At 53.3% G+C, this 18,010-nt stretch overlaps 1 protein-coding gene across 3 annotated transcripts in view; it reads left to right on the plus strand.

The window, feature by feature from the left end:
- The window catches only part of LOC149362494 (uncharacterized), a 41,144-nt gene that overhangs the window by 11,384 nt on the left and 11,750 nt on the right, over positions 1-18,010 (plus strand). For 2 of the 3 annotated variants that reach the window (XM_089573081.1, XM_089573080.1), the window contains exons 2-3: positions 3,928-4,239; positions 9,970-10,259. In XM_089573081.1, the coding sequence (XP_089429207.1) occupies positions 3,928-4,239; positions 9,970-10,259 (602 nt within the window). Of the gene's footprint in view, positions 1-3,927; positions 4,240-9,969; positions 10,260-18,010 lie in introns of those variants that run through there. The other variant, XM_089573079.1, reaches the window with a different exon arrangement.

The raw sequence follows: 18,010 nt of genomic DNA on the forward strand, positions 1-18,010 counted from the left end.
GAAAACCGTGCTGACAGGCCGCCGCTGCCGATCTCGGCATTGGGCGGGGAAACCCGCTGTCTCTTAGCTCGCCGACATCTGTCGGTACAGCCTGCTTTCCCTTCTCCGACCTCGGAGAGGGCGCATTGAAGCGGGCCGCTGCTGCCGATCCCGGCATTCGGCGGTGCGGGCTTTGCTCGTGGGAGGTATTTCGCTCCTCCGCGGGCGTGTCGGCCGTGCGTTCTGACAACGATCTCGTTGCAGTCGGCGGGTCGACAAAGGGCCTCAGTGGGGCGCACGGGCTCTCCCGATATCCGCCACGGGCGATGTCTACAACCAGTCCAGTTTTCGCCAAGAACTCTCGGCCTAGAATAACTGGCACTGTGAGACCAGGCAGGTGAACGAAACGCATTCTGCGCACACGCTGATCCCAGCGCACTGCGAGGCGAACGTCACCACAGGACCGCACTTCTCCGCTAGCTAGCTGGAGTGGCGTCCTTCGCTGTCGCAACCGAACGGATCTCCGCCGGAGCTGGGAAACGACCTCGTCTCCTATTAGCGAGATGCTTGTCCCCGTGTCCAGCAACGCCTTAAAGGTTCTCCCCGCAACTGCGAGGTCCATGAAAGGAGCAGGCGTGTTAGTTGGTTCTCCAACTTTGAATGCGGACGTGACGGGGATGGGCTCCCGAGCGTTGGTAGCCTCCGCCGGTGCTGCTACCGGCGGCCTGCCTCGTTTCCCGATCTCGAGGGGCAGTTTCTGGCTATGTGACCACTCTGGCCACAATTAAAGCAGCGCACAGATCTCCATGCTTCTCGCTGCGACGCTCGGGGGGTCTCAGTGGCACCTCGGCCATCCAGCCGTACACGGACCTCCGTGGGTGCTTTCTGAGCAGGCGTGGGCTTTTGTGGCGGTACCCCGCAGATCTCCGGGGGTTGTGTATCAGCACTCCGCCGCCCGTACCTGTAGGGATCCAGAGCACGATCCGATATTGCGAACGGCATCCGCTCGTTCGTGAACGCACCTGCCATGGAAGTGATCTCACCCCTTATCGCTGCAACGCCGCTCCAGGCACACCTTGGCTCGAGGCACTCCTCAGCCGGCGGTGGGGGCCATATACGGGCCGCTGAAATTTGAGCCTGGACTCGGCGCGCTTCAACGGCAAGCTCGTTCAAATCGCTGCATCTGCAGCCCCTCAAGTAGAGGGAAAATGTCGGATGGCTCTGCCGGATGACACGTTCCACTCGCTCCGAACTCGGAGCTCCTGGGTCTGCATATTCATACAGCTCTTGCATCGCTCGTACGAACTCGACAAGCGATTCATCCGGGGCCTGTGTCCGCAGTTCAAGCTCTCGTCGCATACGCAGCTTGTAATCGTATGGAAGGAACTCCTCCCTGAACAAGCGTCGAAAATCAGCCATGTTGCCTGCTGTGTGGCCAACCAACTGGTACCACCGGGCGGCTTGATCAACGAGTGCGACGGGGAGAACTCGTCTCAGAATCTCGCTCTCGTTCAGGTCACTCGCTAGCTCGTACCGGCGCAGGGCCAGCAGAAAGTCATTCGCACTTTGCTTGTCGCTGTAGCCACTATAGTTCGGTATCGGCACTCCGATCCGAGGGCCGGGCGAGCGCGCTAATTGCAACATCTGCTGCAAAGCGTTTGCGAGGACGTTTGCGATGTTCTCTCCTTCCGCCGGACACACTGCGCGCTCTTCAGCCACCTGGCTGGGTGCGCGTCCCACATTTGCGGGCGTAGTTAGAGCGGGGCCAACTGGCCAGCTTTTGTCTGAGGCGGGAAAAGGGTTGCCTTCGCCAACTGGCGGTGGCTTGTAGTGGTGCTCGGGACCTCCCGGAGCAAGGTGCGCTGCGTCACCCTCTGCCATCTGGCGGGGAGCGCTGCCCGCATCTGCGGGCGTCGACGCAGTTAGACCACCTGGTCTGAATGCGTGCGCAGGAGTTGAAAGGAGCGAGTAGCCGACGCCAACTGGCAATGGCTCTACGAGCAGTCCAGGATCTCCTGGGTGGAAACTCGGTTTGCGAACCGCATCTGCGGACGCGCCTGAGACGTAGCGGAGCGTTTGGAAGCCAGACACCTGACTTTGGCTTTCCTTGCTGGCCGGGATCTCCCGGCGCGTAACCAGTTGCGCGACCCGCATCTGCGGGAGCGCCTGGGGACACGTTCAGCAGAACGGAACTCCTGTAGCCACAGCCATCTGGCTGCTCCAGCTCGGAGTATTCACCAGGAACTCCTGGCGCAATATTTCGGACGCCAGCCGCGCCTGCGGCTTCATGCATAGCGCCCGACGGACCTTGCGCTACCGCATCCGCGGTCGGTTTAGATGTGGCCACGGAAACGATGCTCGAGATCTCCCGTGCTTCGCCGCATACGTCAGCCAACATCATTAGGTCCGGCAGCCCGTAGCGCGGGCTGGTCATGCTGTTCTTCGTGAGCTAGCACCCCACCTGGAACTCCAGAGGGGCCCCACGTTGGTGCGCCAAAATGTGTGGGGTTACTGGCACGGTTCGGACCCTGAACTCAGGGCCAACGCCACTCCGCTAGCTCGACGACACCTGCGGCCGCGAAGAACAACACCTCCGAGGAATAAGCCCGCAGGCAAAACCTTTAATTGGGATGTCCCAATGTCTTTCCTCGGTCGCGCGCAGGCAGCAGCGGCAGGCAACAGGCACAGGACACAGGCACAGGAGACAGGCACAGAGCAGTTCAGGTCACCTGGGCCGCCGATGGTGTCGCATCCGCTCTCTCTCAAGGCTCGCTGTCAACTCTCCATCAGACTGTCCCGCGGGCGCGGCCCGTGCGGCCGCCGAAACCGAGAGCGGTGGGCAAGGAGGGCTGCCCACGTGACGACGCGTAGTCGCGAACGCCTCCCCTCCGCTCCCTCCGCCGCTGCGCCTAGTCGGGGGCCGCCAGAGGAAGAGCCGCGGTAGGCCACGAGAGAGAGAAGGGTGCATCCGGCGGGCGAGGGGCAACATGGATCCCCACAGCTGTTAAATTTGCACTGCGCATCAGCGCTGTCTTTACCAGCTGAATTCTTTCCTTATTAACTTACTTTCACAATAGTTCTGTTTTATTCGCCTCATTTTAATTCACCACTTTTTTATATTTGCAGCTACTGGATCTCTGCTTTCCTGTGTCTTCTATTTTTTCTTCCGTAGCGTTTTTTGTCCTCCTTCCTGCTGTAATTGCTGCTTATCCATCCCCGAATTGGTGACTTCACGACTTCGCGCTTTTGCTCCGGGGCCAGACCGTCTTTTTTTTTCCTCGATATAATTTTCCTTAAATGGAACGCATCGCACCATTTCTTTTCTTACAAATTGGCTTGAGCGCCAACAAAACTCTATTGGTCTCGGTTCCCTGCCCATTTCATTTGCGTTCTTTTTTTTCCTTTTTAGGACGAACATTTCATGGGCTCAAAGGAGTATGTGTTCAGGCATAGTGGCTCTCTGTTTGTGTAACGTGAAATTAATTAGAAAATATCACGAAACAGCAAACGAGGGTGATGACCGCTGTGCTGTGTGCTATCACCTTCTTTTCCTTGATGACTTTTGACCTTTGGCTTTTTTAATCCAAATGAGGGCGAGGGGGGCGGGGACAAAGTTTGAAATAGGTGTCAGGTTCTTTCTTTTGAAAGCTACAAAAGCAATTAGACAATAGAAAAAATATTGATAACGTGGGCACTATTATTACACCTGTTCACTATGTGCTTGAGATTGCGCGCAAGATGCGACAAAGTCCATGAAATGGCACTACTATACTGAGCGGATCATGATGTTATCCCATTCCCCCTCTCGTATTTCTTATCCTTGCACATAAATATGAAATAAGTTGGGCAGCACTATGCAAAAAGAGTGTCTATAGCTCGGTCATACAAGTTGCTCACTAGGCAACTCGAACCAACATCTCCTGGTCGTTCTTTAACTCTTACGAACAGAAATGCTGGGCGTCATCGCCGACAAGATCCTAGCCCTCGCGGGCAAGACGTTCGTCGGCTACAGCGACGGCAGCAAGGACCGCTGCATCCTGCGACGCCTCCAGCTGAGACACGTGGCCCTGAAGGCCCACGTGCTCAAGCAACTCGTCGCCATCGCGGTGCCCGAGGAACCAGCAGAGCGACAGGCGAGACTTGCGGGGAACGAGGCCAGCGGCGACTCGGGTTTGGGCGAAGAAATCGGAGGTGACGCTGCCCACACCGCTGCGTCCGATGCCGCTGCTGTCCAGTGTTCCAGCCGCGATTCTTGCGAAGGTGAGTGCGCCTGCTGTAGTCACCTGCGCGTTATTAGCAGTTCCCTCGTTTTCACCCATTACTCCCTTTTCCAATCCCGAGGTTGGTTTAACCCTGGTTTCAGCTAACGGAGCGAAGTTGCTTTGAATAAAGACTGTTCCGCAAGCCAGCAATTAGGGCCTAATTCTAGCCACATTCATGAGATTTATTAGCGTGAACACGAGGGCCCGTCGAACATAGCCTCGAACCCTACTTGTGGAGATACGTGGCGGCCACGTTTAGAAACAAATTGGAAAGGGGGATGAGTCCATCCATTTCCGAGAATCAGGCAAGACAGCAGAAACTTTTTCACCAGGTTGCGAAAAACAGCCGCCACAAGTAGAATGCGAGGGTATCTATCTGCCAGGGCTCCCGTGTGGAGGCTCATATATTTCATACCTGTGCGACTGCGTTGAACTAGACAATTGTTTCATGGCTGCACTAACGCAGCTTGGACACCCTGGCGGCAAAATGACATCGAGTGCTCAGCTTTGTCCACTTCGAAAATATGCAGTTTACTGAACTCAATCTGGTTCCGTTTTCAGATAAGTGAGCGCCCTATTTTGTACATCTCGCAGAGGTATAGTCCCATAGAACTTAAGAACGAAGCGGCTTTTCCCCCCTCAAAGGACTCCCTCCCAGCCAATGGCGTCGGCCTATTCTCATTCTCTTGCTAGCGTGACAAATGCAGGGAGTGGCAGATGAAAGGGGATAGTCCCCTCAGTCCATAGTCAGGGATAGAGCCTCTCGCCATTGTAGCACCGCTCCCTGCATTATCACCCTAGCAGGGTCATGAGAATCGGCCAATGCCATTGGCTGGAGGAGGGTTCTTTGACGGGGAAAAGCCGCGTCGTTCTTAAGTTGTATCCGACTATAGTAGACAAAATACTGAGCAAGAACAGGAACCTACTGGTAGTGGTCTGCAAGAGCTAGTTTTGAATGGGCTAGCAAGCAGTTGACCACGCTAATTAGACTGCTTGGAAGGAAGGAAGGAAGGAAGGAAGGAAGGAAGGAAGGAAGGAAGGAAGGAAGGAAGGAAGGAAGGAAGGAAGGAAGGAAGGAAGGAAGGAAGGAAGGAAGGAAGGAAGGAAGGAAGGAAGGAAGGAAGGAAGGAAGGAAGGAAGGAAGGAAGGAAGGAAGGAAGGAAGGAAGGAAGGAAGGAAGGAAGGAAGGAAGGAAGGAAGGAAGGAAGGAAGGAAGGAAGGAAGGAAGGAAGGAAGGAAGGAAGGAAGGAAGGAAGGAAGGAAGGAAGGAAGGAAGGAAGGAAGGAAGGAAGGAAGGAAGGAAGGAAGGAAGGAAGGAAGGAAGGAAGGAAGGAAGGAAGGAAGGAAGGAAGGAAGGAAGGAAGGAAGGAAGGAAGGAAGGAAGGAAGGAAGGAAGGAAGGAAGGAAGGAAGGAAGGAAGGAAGGAAGGAAGGAAGGAAGGAAGGAAGGAAGGAAGGAAGGAAGGAAGGAAGGAAGGAAGGAAGGAAGAAAACTTTATTTACACTAATGGTTTTTCCTGCGGTTTGGGGGCGTCTTCAGAGACGTCTTGGTTCTACCCCCAGGAGCCTTCTCTGTCGAAGTCGTCCGCCTCTAATCAGTGGTCGGTTGCCCTCAGTCCAGGGCTCCGCTGGCCACTGCCGCCCGTTGAGCTCGCTGTACCAGACCTTGTTGGTCTCCGCAGCGGTCGCTGGACAGCAGAGTCTCCCACTGCTCCGCACTCGGGTTTTGTATTTTGGGGACCACGTCTATGTTTTGGCAGGCCCATGTGATGTGGTATAGTGTAGGTTTTTCGTCGCACCAGGGACATTTGTTCGTGTATATCGTAGGGTGCATTTTGTTTAGTATATGTAGGTTTGGGAAAGAGCCTGTTTGTAATTGTCTCCAAGTGACAGCTTCCTCTCTGCTGAGAGATTTGTGCGGTGGGGGATATCGCATTCTTCTGCCTCTATAGTTTTGTAGTATGGCCGAGTATTCCCTGGGTGCTGGCGCGAGTTCCGCGGTCTCGTCGGAAGCTCGGCTATTTTTCTAACCACTGCGACACCTTTTGTTGGTCATTGCATGTACATTCCTTTATTCACTCTTATCTTCTGCTAAACCACTGCCACCACCCCCTTGTTGACATTGCCTCATCTATTTTGTAGCTTTCATTCGCAAACGGGGCGTGTTTAAGACACTGTTTAAAACACGCCAAGGCATTACCCATTTTGCCTGGTCCGTGATTGGCGCGAGACAAATACGACGAGGCGCCGCGCGGCGGATTACAGCCTTGCGCGCGGTAGCTTTCCGTGGCGTCAACGGAGGCGGTGTTGGCGAAAATAATCCACCTTCTGTTCGCTCACGGCACCTGGGATGACATCATATAAAGTTCCGCCGCCATGGCTGCTGCTTTGCTGCGCAGGCTATGTTTCCCCTAGAATCACGCCCTGTAAAGTTCCACCGCCACTGCGGCTGCCGCTTTGCCTCGCAAACTATATTCACCTCTCTCCATCAGGCAACACGGCCCTCGTTGTGGCTCAATATTAATGGGAAATTCCTTGGTTTTACTCCGACCCGTGTAATTTCTTTCTTTTTCTTTTTTGTTTGTGTGACGCCGAAGGACCACACACAGATCTCTAACACCGCTCAGCGCGGCCAATCATGCTAGCGGATTATAGAAAGTAGAAAGTATTTATTTAGCATAAAAAAAGAAATACAAACACAGAACTTCAGGGACCCAACAAAATTTGTTTAAGGGTCCCGAAGGAAGCTCGAAAAACGAGGAAGCTCGAAAAAAGTGATTCCTCTGTTTGCCTGACATGCCGCTGTTCTGCTTCCCTTGGAAACTTTTCCGAGGCGGCTTCCGATGTGGTCGCCGGGAATTGCCTCACTTTTCCATGCATGCCGCCACTTGCACCCGTATTTCTGTTCAGCAACGGCAGTTCCCGCTAGCCGCACTACTTCACAAACTATTTGTTTTCATTCTATTTGTTGACAGAAGTCAACATGGAGCCTAATGCTCCATCTACGAAGGAACTCTCCTCGCGGCATCAACACAGGTTCAACACTGATCAAGTAGCCCACCAAAACAAGCAGTTTAATGCTATGGTCTTCCGTCAGCATGGAAAGTGCTCGCAGTTTTATAGATCGGAACTGTATAGAATCCCGTGTTGACGACCTTATCAACGCTGAGGTTCAGTAGAAATTCTTATCCAGCCGGTCTAAACAGGGAGAATTGTTCAGCTTGGTCGACGATCAAACAAGAGCCGCCTGGTCATTCCCTACGTCTTCACCACGATGAAGGCGAAGAGCTGCCAGAAACATCACGGCTGTGGGTCAAAACTCATTGAATGTCAGGAAATTGAAAGACAGTCAGACAATCCCTCAAAAAAACAGGAAGTAGCAGTCCACAGCTTTCTAGCGATCAGCCTATATATCGGTTTTCGCCAACGAACATTCAGCAGTTCTTCCAACGCGAACAAAATATTGAAGTAGTCGCGACAAAAGTGCGTCTGCTTCAAGACTCCCAGCAGCCACTGCCTAAGAGCTGTGTGGAGTCATCCACACGAGGTCGTGGGAATGCACAGAGTGAAATCACTAGCAAGTGTTACAGCGCGCCATACTACGAACTCTTCCCAGCAGTTTGAGAGAGCTCTGCGGCGGTTAAATAAAATGTAGTTAGTTTTTGAAGAGACGAAATGGTGCAATAATTGTTTCACATCTCGAAGCAGCCCCATAAGCGAAGGGAAGGAAGTTGGAGTGAAAGAAGAGAGAGAGAAAGAGGTGTGGTGGAGGGCTGCTGAGTAATTTCGATCACCTGAGGATTTTTAAGCGCCTGCTGCGACTCGTGTCTGCTCGTTCCACTGTTTAATTTTTCTGTATACTCTTCCGCACCTATCTCATTGGTAACATGGTTATAGAGGCACAGTTGGCGCATATCGGCAAGCCTCTATTTTAAATGCTTCTTTCTGAAATACAGTTGCGCTATTGGTCACTACCTCAAAAGAATTTTTTTTTCTTTCAGGAAAGGAAACAATACGCAGTAACTGTTTCACTTCTCGTTGGACACCTCAATCGCGCTTCGAGGAAAGGGAGCAAGGTAGCAGTGAAGGAAGAAAGGAAGAAAGACATGCTGTACTGGAGGGCTCCGGAATATTTTCGACGCACTGGGGATCATTAACGTGCAATGGCATCGTACAGTATATGGGTCCCTTTTGTGTTACGCCTCGGTCATGCTTCGATGGAGGAGAGACACAAAAGGTGCTCGTGTGCTTTGAGATGTCAGTGCACGTAAAGATCCGCAGGCGGTAGTGTCCTTTTTGTTAGCGCACGGGCCTGTCGACTAGCTCGAGCTGAGTCACAATCGGTTTCAACGAGCATTCACAGGAGCGTGGAAAAAGATGGAGGAGCAAAGAAGGATTGGAAGAAGTGAAGCGCGTCGCCGGAGTGGCAAAGCCGGCTTCAGCAACAGGCGCCAAAGCTGCAAGGGGCCCTCGCCGCAATTGGTCGGAGCCCCTAGATCCCAACACCGAAGGATCCGTCCGGCCAATTAAGCCACAACCGTCACTCCCCTTTGGTCGAAATCGTCCGAAGGCTTCGGTTACGGCAGCTTCCTCCCTTTATTCTGTCGCTCCCACCTTCCTCATCCACCTGATGGCATGGCCGAGGTGCCCACCGAGAAGTGACACAGTTACCGCGTCTTTCATTATCTGGCCACCAATGATATCCAACCGCCATCTTTGTTACTGCACTGCTGCATTAATTCGTTGCCCCGGTGTATATTGGCACTTGACTCTTTATCTGCAGTGTATACCTGTGATGTTACTTTTGCACTATGTATATGCACTTTCTTTATCAGCTGAATTATTTCCTTGTTAACTTACTTTTCCCATAGTCCTGTTTTTATGCGTCATGTTTATTCACCACTTTTTCATATTTTCAGCTACTTCATCTCTGCCTTCCTGTGTGTTCTATTTTTCTTGCGTAGCGTGTTTTGTACTCCTTGATGCTTTAAATGCTTCTTATGCATCCCGAAAAATTGGGGATTTCGCGCTTTTGCTCCAGGACTAGACCATATTTTTTTTTCTTCGATAAACTTTTCGTTACTTGCACTTATTGAACTCATCGCAGCATTTCTTTTCTCTACAAATAGACTCGAAGATAAACAAAGCTCTATTGGTCTGGGTTATCTGTCCCTTTCATTCGTTTTTTTTTTCATTTTTAAGACGAAAATTTCAAGGGTTAAAATAGAGTGTTCAAGCATAGTGGGTCTCGGTTTCCATAACGTGAAATGAATTAGAAAAAACACAATAAGGGCAATGACCGCAGCGCTGTGTACACTCTCACCTTCTTTTCCTTGATGACTTTTGATCTTGCGCTTCTTTAATCAAAATGGGGGGTGGGAGGACAAAATTTGCAACAAATGCCAATTTCTTTCATTTTAGCGGCAAGAAAGCAATTATATGATAGAATAAACAGCGATAAGTTGGGCACTACCATTACACCTGTGCACTATGTGCTTTAGATGGCGCGCAAGTTGCGACGAAGCCCGTGAAGCAGCACTACTTTATCGAGCGGATAATGATGATATCCCGTTCCGGCTCTCGTATTACACATCCCTGCACATAAATATGAAGTAAGGGGGCAGCAGTACGCCTAAAGAGTGCCTATAACTCTATCATGCAAGTTGCTCCATGGGCAACTCGAACCAGCGTCGGCCGGTCGTTCTTTAAGAAAGAACTCGTTCGAACAGATATGCCGGGCGTCATCGCCGACAAGCTCCCGGCCCTCGCGGCCAAGAAGTTCGTCGACTACAGCGACGGCAGCAAGGACGGCTGCATCCTGCGACGCCTCCAGATAAGGGACCTGGACCTGGAAGCGCATGTGCTCAAGCAGCGCGTCGCCATCCCGGTGCCCGAGGAACCAGCCGAACGAGTGGCAGAACTCTCGGCGAACGAGGCCAGCGGAAGAAATAGGCGACTCTGCCCACCCCGCTGCGTCCGATGCCGCTGCTGTCCAGTGTTGGCCGCGATTCTTGCGAAGGTGAGTGCGCTTGCTCGAGCCACTAGCGCGCTATTCGCAATACCCTCATTTTCACCCATTACGGCGTTTTCGAATCCCGAGGTTAGCTTAAATGGTGGTTTCAGCTTACGGCTCAAAGTTGCTTCGGATAAAGACTGTTGCGTTAGCCAACAATGAGGGCCTGATTTTACCTACATCTCTTGTTTCAGATAATTCTTTCATAGTTGCACTAACGCAGCTTCGACATCCTGGCGGCTGAACGCCCTCGAGTTACTCAATGTACAGCCTGCTTTGTCCGCAACCGATAATTGGCTGGTAAAAGAAAGCACACTCCTTTCTTTTTCGGGCAACTGTGCGCCCTTTTTTGTAGATTTCACAGCAGTATAGTGGGCAAAATACTAAGCAAGAAGAGATTACGCGTCATGCTCTGCACGAGCAGGTTTGAATACGCTATCAAGCAGGTGAGCAAACTAACGAGTGCTCGGCTCTTTTTCAAGGAATTTCAGGCACTTTTCGTTGGACATTGCAAACACTTTCTTTTATTGACTCTTAACTTGTGCTGAATCACTGCCACCACCGTCCTGTACACACCGCACAATTCTTCTTCGTTTGTGGTTTTTATTCGGAACTGTGGTGTGCTTAAGACACTGTTTCAAACACGCCAAAGTACTGTCCATTATGCGAGATTCCAGTTTGGCTCGAAGGCCGATGGGACTGGGCGACGCGCGGAGGTCTTATAGTTGAGCGCGCGATAGCTTCCATGATGTCAAGGGAGGCGTAGTTCGTATATGTCGACCTTCCATTCGCTCACGCCACCTAGGTTGATGGGCATTGAATTTCTTACCGCACTATGTTCACCTCTCTCCACCAAGTAACAAGGCGTTCGTCGTGGCTGTGATGTTCCGCACGCTCTTCCCACGAGAAATTCCTGTGTTTGAATCCGACCCGTGGAACTTTTTTTCCGCTGAGTTTTTCGGTTTGTGTATCGCTGAAGGACCAGACAAAGATGCTGAAACCGCTCACCGCGGCCAGTAAATGCTAGCGCATTAGAATACGAGAAAGTGCAGAATTGGTAATCCTGGCGGTTTGCCTGACATGCCACTATTTTGCTTCCCTTGGAAGCTTTTCTGGGACGACTTGTGCAACGACCGCCGAGGATACTCTCCTTTTTCCGCGATTGCCGCCACTGGCACTCGAATTTCTGCTCAGCAAAGGCCGCCCCGCTCGTCAAACTATAGACGAAATATCATTTGCTTTGATTCTCTTTATTGGTATCAAAGCAAATGATATTTCGTATATTTGCTTTGATTCTCTTTATTGGTAAAACTGACCCGAAAGACGCGGGTTCGATCCCGGTCGCGGCGGCTGAATTTCTTTGGAGGAGAAATTCGAGGCCCGTGTACTGTGCGATGTCAGTGCACGTTAAAGAACCCCAAGTGGTCGAAATTTCCGGAGCCCTCCACTACGGCGTCTCTCTTAGCCTTAGTCGCTTTGGAACGTTAAACCCCATAAACCAAACCATCTTTATTGGTAAAAGTTAACGTGTACCATAATGCTCCATCTAAGAAGGAACTCACCGCGCGGCATCAGCTCAGGTTACCTCGGTGGCTGAGATGTCCTATTTGAGCGTTCGCGTCCACTCAGTGAGGTCGTCTATGTGCATGGGTGTGGTATGTTCCCATAGGCGTCTGAATCTGTCCCAGTCCGTGATTCTGGTGCGCGCGGGTGGGGGTTGTGTGGCGTGGTATTGAAAGTCGTTGAGACAATGTAGTGGTCACCGCCAGCGTGTGTCCGGTGTTTGACCATTGCGCTTCGCGCACGTTTTTGCTGAGGGTGAGGTCTGGCGATGTGTCCGATGCCCGCACTACCGCTATTGCCGATCACCGTCACCCATAGGGGGTCGTTTAGAATGGTGAGGCCTATGTTTTGGATTGAGTGCCTCAGCCTGGTGCCTTTGGGGTTGGTATATTACCCCAAACCGAGTGGTGGGCGCTGAAGTCGCCCACCACTAATATTGTGCTCTGGCCGCCAAGTGCGTGACTTTTTGGAGAAGGTCAGGAATTCCCGGTCCCCAGTCTTTTGGTGAGCTGTATAGATTCAGTACGAAGAGGTTGGCGTCCCCCTTCTTTCTGGGCGCGGTTTCGAGGAGCGTGTATTGCACACTCGAACTATCTATGGTGTGTTGGATCGCAGTTATGTTCCTTTGGACGAACGTCGCGGTGACCGGGGCTAGCGTCGCTGTCGAGTCTCTGCGCTGAATGCTTTAAAGCCCGGTAATTTTACCGGGCCTTTCGATTCCTGGATCGCTACATTGTCCGGCTTGTTTGCCGAGTGTTGGATGTAGGGCTGCAGGTTGCTCCGCTATTTGCGGAGCACCCTGAAGTTCCACTGCCATACGGTAATTTCCTGCTGCCAAGGGGCAATGTTTCGGCGCTAGGGGAGTTAATGTTTGAGATAGGTTTAGGTTGGCTTCGAGTAGGAGTGGGAGACGAGCTTCAACTGCCGCCGAGTGGTCCTAGCTTTGTTGGAAAACTTCGTTTAGTCTGTGCATGAATCTGACTTCAAACGCTGCGAATCTCAAGTCTAACTCGGTGTTGAGGTCGCATTTGATTATCGCTTCCGAAGCAGCATCTTGGTGTTGACATTATCCATTACGGTGAGCTTGGCTTTGGGTTGCGGTTCCTCCACATGGGAGGCTTCGCCGGTGCGCTTTTGTTCTGCTTCCGCTTCAAGGGGGGTGGGGCATTGGAGACTGGTGAACGATCGAGTTCCATCACTTTTGTACGAGAGCTCGGTGTTTCAATCTGCGCTTTGCGGGCAGGCGTCTGCTGTAAGGATGCTTGAGGTGTAGGTTTGTTCAAGAGGGTTAGAATGTGTGCAGGTTTGAGACGGCTTTTAAGGTCTGCCATTTCTCGACGCATGGATGCGATGACCTCCTCTTGTGTGTATATTTTGCCTAACAGCTCCTTTCTCCGAGTTGCTTAGGATGCCATGGACACCCAGCTCACCTGTTTTCTGAAGCGGCTACTGCGACTGCTTCTATCGGTGGTGGTGGTGGTGAAAACATTTATTAAATCATAGGGAGAGGTGTTGGGGGTCGTGACTTGAAGGGTCACGCCCTTACAACCACTAGGTGGGATGCCTAGTCAGGTACCCCATTGGCGTTTGCCGCAGCCCGGGCGCGCTGCGTTAAGGCCCTTTGGGCCTCGAGGGTGCAGCAACCGGACAGGGTCGCCTCCCAGTCCTCTCGGGTGGGGTCTGGGATAGAGGGTGTAGGGATGGGTTCTGCTGGCAGGCCCACACCATGTGGTAAGTGTCAGACACCTCCCCACAGTGTGAGCACCGCCCGTCGAATTGAGGATCGAAATGTTGTAGAGTTGCCGGGCACAACATCGTGTTGGTGAGCAGGCGCAGGAGTACCCGCTCGTTGACCTTCCCCAGCCCTTTGCACGGGGTGGGAAGAGTTTGGTGCGTGGATTTGTAATACTCGCATATTTCTTTAAAAGTATAAATCGGATTGAAATCAGTGTCCTGGTCGGCGTCGGGTCCCGTGCGAAATGCCCGGAGAGAGAGCGCGCGGGCGGCGGCGTCGGCTGCCTCATTTCCGTGGACGCCTTGGTGACCTGGAGCCCAAACGAGAGATCGGTGCGCGGGATCCGAGTCTCGGCTACAATTTTGCTAAATGCGATAAGCTAGGGGAGTAACCCATCCTTGCGTGACGTTACAGCAAGCCCCTCGCGAGTCGGTGATTATGTATTTGGAGGATGTGTGAGAGGCTGCCAAAGCGATGGCAACCTCTTCTGCGTGAATTGCTGACTGGGCCTTGAAAGTAAGGGCGTCTACTGTTTTACCCTCGTGGACGACCGCGGCCGTGTACCATCCCCTGTGGTCCGGGCCGGACGCGTCCACGTAGAAGACTCCTGGTTTGCTCCGAAAATGGCGGTCCAAGGCTTCCGCCCGCGCCAGGCGCCTGCCATTATGATCCGCTTTTTGGACATATTGGTGGGGAGAGGCCGCACGTGGAGGGCGCGTCTCCAGTGTACGGAAAGTCGGCATCTCTCCTCTGTGAATTGAGTGTGCTGGATGTGAAGTCGGGCTAAAAGGCGGCGACCCGACCCTGTCTTTGTGAGACGAGTGTATTGGTTGTTGAGGTGGGCCTCCCGAAGCTCCCTAAAAGTGTTAACCATCCCCAGTGCCAAAAGGCGGCTGGTAGAGGTAGAGACCAGGAGGTCCAGCGCTCGTTTCATGATTTTGCGGAGGATGACCTCGAGGGCATCCTCCTCCTGTTTCCGCAGGTGGAGATAGGGAGTCGAATGCAAGATTAGACTGGTCACGAATGCGTTCGCCAGCCGCAAGGCGTCTTTGCATCAACCCACCGCGTTTGTTGGAAACCCGGCGGACCATGCGGCCCACCTGGTCCCCCACCTGCCGGTGCTTGGCGAGTGTTGTGTCGCAGCGTCGCTGGTTGTATGAAAAGTCCGAGGACTCTGATTTCCTTGGATTCGCGAATGGGACCGCTTTGCAACGAGAAATTGATTTGAGTCGAGCATGTGCGCGAGGGACGCAAATGCACGAATTCCGATTTCTGCGGGGAGCATTGCAGACCACAGTCTCGAGCATAGCGGTCCACTATGCTGGCGGCCGTTTGCAGGCTGGTCTCCATATCCCCCAGGCGCCCTTGCGTAGCCCAGATGGTGATGTCGTCGGCGTACAGCGCGTGCTGGACCCCTTCGACCGCACCCAGTAGGGCGGGTAGGCGCATCATGGCAATGTTGAATAGCAGAGGGGACAGCACCGCGCCTTGTGGAGTCCCCCTCGTGCCGAGCAGGAAAGGTCCGTGCTCTTCGTCCTGTATTCTGATGTAGGATAGTCTGTCCGTGAGAAATTGTTTAACGTAATTGAAGGTATTGGTGCCGCAGTGAGTTTGACTCAAATGTGTGAGTATGATCTCGTGAGTTACGTTATCGAACGCTCCTTTCAGGTCGAGCGCAAGGACTATTTTGTCGTTTTGGGGGTGTGTAATGGGGTTCAAGATTTCGCGGTCGAGTTGGAGCAGGACATCCTCTGCGGATCTATGTGTGCGAAATCCGAACATAGTGTCCGCGAAGGTGTTGTGTTGTTCGAGGTACTCGGACAGCCGATCCCGCACCATCGTCTCCATCAATTTGCCCACACACGAGGTGAGAGAGATGGGGCGTAGGTTGTCCGTGTCGATCGGTTTTCCGGCCTTCGGGATGAAGGTGACAAGGGCCGTTTTCCAGTCAATGGGGAGCGGGGTTTCCCCCGTCCATATCGCATTGATGTATTCTAGAAGGCACTGGTATGCTGAATCAGGAAGGTTCGCCAAAAGTTTGACGGTGACCTTGTCCCTGCCCGGCGTGGTGCCCCTCTTCATTTTGGCCAGGCCCGCCCGCAGATCGTGAAGCTGGAAAGGCTTATCCAACTCCGAGTTTTCTCTGCCAGCGTAGGAGTAGGCCGTTCTGCGGGCGTCCTGAGTTGTGCACAGGTAGCGATCCCGGAGCGCCTGTGCCAACTGCGTTGTATTTCCTTGGAATGAGTGCATGGCTTTGTGTAGTTGCTTCTGCGTTTCTGTACGGGTATGTGTTGGGTTGATGAGGGCTCGGAAGAGCCGCCACGTGTTGCGGCTCGACATCTGCCTCGCCGCCGTGTTGCAGCGGTCTACCCAGTTTGAGTCAGCGAGTTGGGCCGCGTACTCTGCTGCCTGCCGGATGAGGTCCGCAATGCGCGCTTTGAGCTTCTTGTTGTGTTTCTGGCGCTTCCAGCGGCGCGTTAGGCCGCGGCGCGCTTCCCAGAGGTGGAGGAGGTGGTTTTCCACGTCCGTGACCACCTCGGTGAGCTGTATCTGCTTCTCTTAAGAGCGAAGGTGCGATATGACTGACCGGGACCAGTTTGCGTATCCCTGCTCTGTGATGTTCGTGTTGGTGTCGGACGGGAAATTTTGGCGAAAGGTGGTCCAATTGGGGATGCGTGCTAGTGTGGTAGGGCGCTTTAGGGGGCGTGTATAAACAGTGGTGTTGATGATGCAGTGGTCGCTGCCGAGGGTATCCTCGGTGTTGATCCAGTCTGCGTGTCTTATGTTGCGAGTGAAGGTGAGGTCCGGGCATGTGTCTCGGGTCACCGAGTTGCCTACGCGAGTAGGAAATGCCGGGTCGGTGTGGAGGGTGAGGCCCAGTGTGGACGCCAACTCCGCTAGCATGCGTCCGCGCACTTCCTCCTTACGATAGCCCCATAGCTGGCTAGGGGCGTTGAAGTCGCCCACAATCAGCAGGGGTCGCGACCCGCCTCTTTAAGTGCACGGCTAAAGAGGTCCGCGAAGGTCACTCGCTTCAGTTTCGGGGAGCAGTATACATTAAGTACGTGCAGGGGAGGATCCGATCGGCGAAGGGAAAGGATCCTTACCATGGCGTACGAGTACGGTATGTTGAGATCGAGGTCGATTTCGGTGGCTGTGTACGACTTGTGTACGAGGAGACACGACGAGGGGTCTCGCTGGAACGTCGAAGCGGCTGTAGTCTGCCTTCCTTCGGTTTGTACTCGGATCCCTTCTTGAACCGAGCGGTGGATAGGATGTCGATCAGTCGCGGGACTTGCTGTGCTTGCGCTCGCTCGGTTTTTCATTGGAGCGTTCCTTGGAGCGGGGCTTGTGAAAGAAAGTTTGCGGCTGCTGGCCCGGTTGTGGCGCATGGAGGCGGCGTCTTCGTTCTTAGACGGCTGTTGCGGGCGCTTGATGAAGCTATGTTCGCAGTTCTTCCCGCCCGTCATGTGGGAACCGTTGCATACGATGCATTTGCGCGTGCATTTAGGTTGTTCGCCGCCGGGTGATGGTTCTCGCCGCATCTGCGGCATTGGTGTGTCCCACGTTTGGAACACACATCGGTGCGATGGCAAGTCTTGGAGCAGTTAAAGCACGTCTCAGCGAGGCTGTAGTAGGGGAAGCAGTTGAAAAGGCCTGCCCTGAAGTATATTGAGCGAGAAACCATGCTTCCGGTGAAGGTGATCACGATGGAGGTCTACCTGCCGATGTGACAGGCCACCACCACGGGAATGTCTGGGATATAATCGACGAAGCCGTTGATGGTCTCTTCGGGCGTCTCGTTTCAAGAGGCGTTAAATATGACGCCCCTTACGGACTCGTATGGGGGTTGGATGTATGCGGCCATGTCGTACGTTTGGTCTCCCAGCTGAAGAGGTTTGAGGTTGACGTAAACCGGACACTTTACAGAAGTGCTGGTGGTGAACGTGCTGTTGGTGGGCTTCATGCGGATGCGATCATGGGCTGTTGCTTCTTGATGCGGGACGTTGAGTTCGCGGCACACTGCCGCGTGTAAGACTTGTGGGCTCATGGTGCGTAGAGCCAGGCTACCGCGGTGTCTCACGGAGAGTTTATATTCGTCTGTCGGCAAGCGGGGAAGCGGAGGCTGCTTAAGTTTCGGGGGCGATGTCCTTTGATTAGGCGTTGACTTGTCCGTGGACGGGGGAGGGGCGCCGACAGCGACGCTGCGCTCCTGCGCCGACGGCGTTTCCGCGTTGTGTGCGGTCTTCCCGGCGTTCGGCTCGGTGGTAAAGCTTAGCGACGAGCTCCCAGTCCCTACCGGCAAGCTGATCCGGGGTAGCGTCTTCACCTTCTACGTTCTATTCCATGGCAGCGTTGAGGAGGCCGGGCTCCATTGCGGCGGCGAGCGCCTACGGCTCCGCGGCCCACGTTAGACCTAGCTTTAGGCCTAGTCAGGTAGGGCACAGAGCAACAGTAA

Source organism: Amblyomma mixtum, chromosome 2, assembly GCF_055824585.1.
Source record: "Amblyomma mixtum isolate Tamu chromosome 2, ASM5582458v1, whole genome shotgun sequence".
Classification (NCBI taxonomy): Eukaryota; Metazoa; Arthropoda; class Arachnida; order Ixodida; family Ixodidae; genus Amblyomma; species Amblyomma mixtum.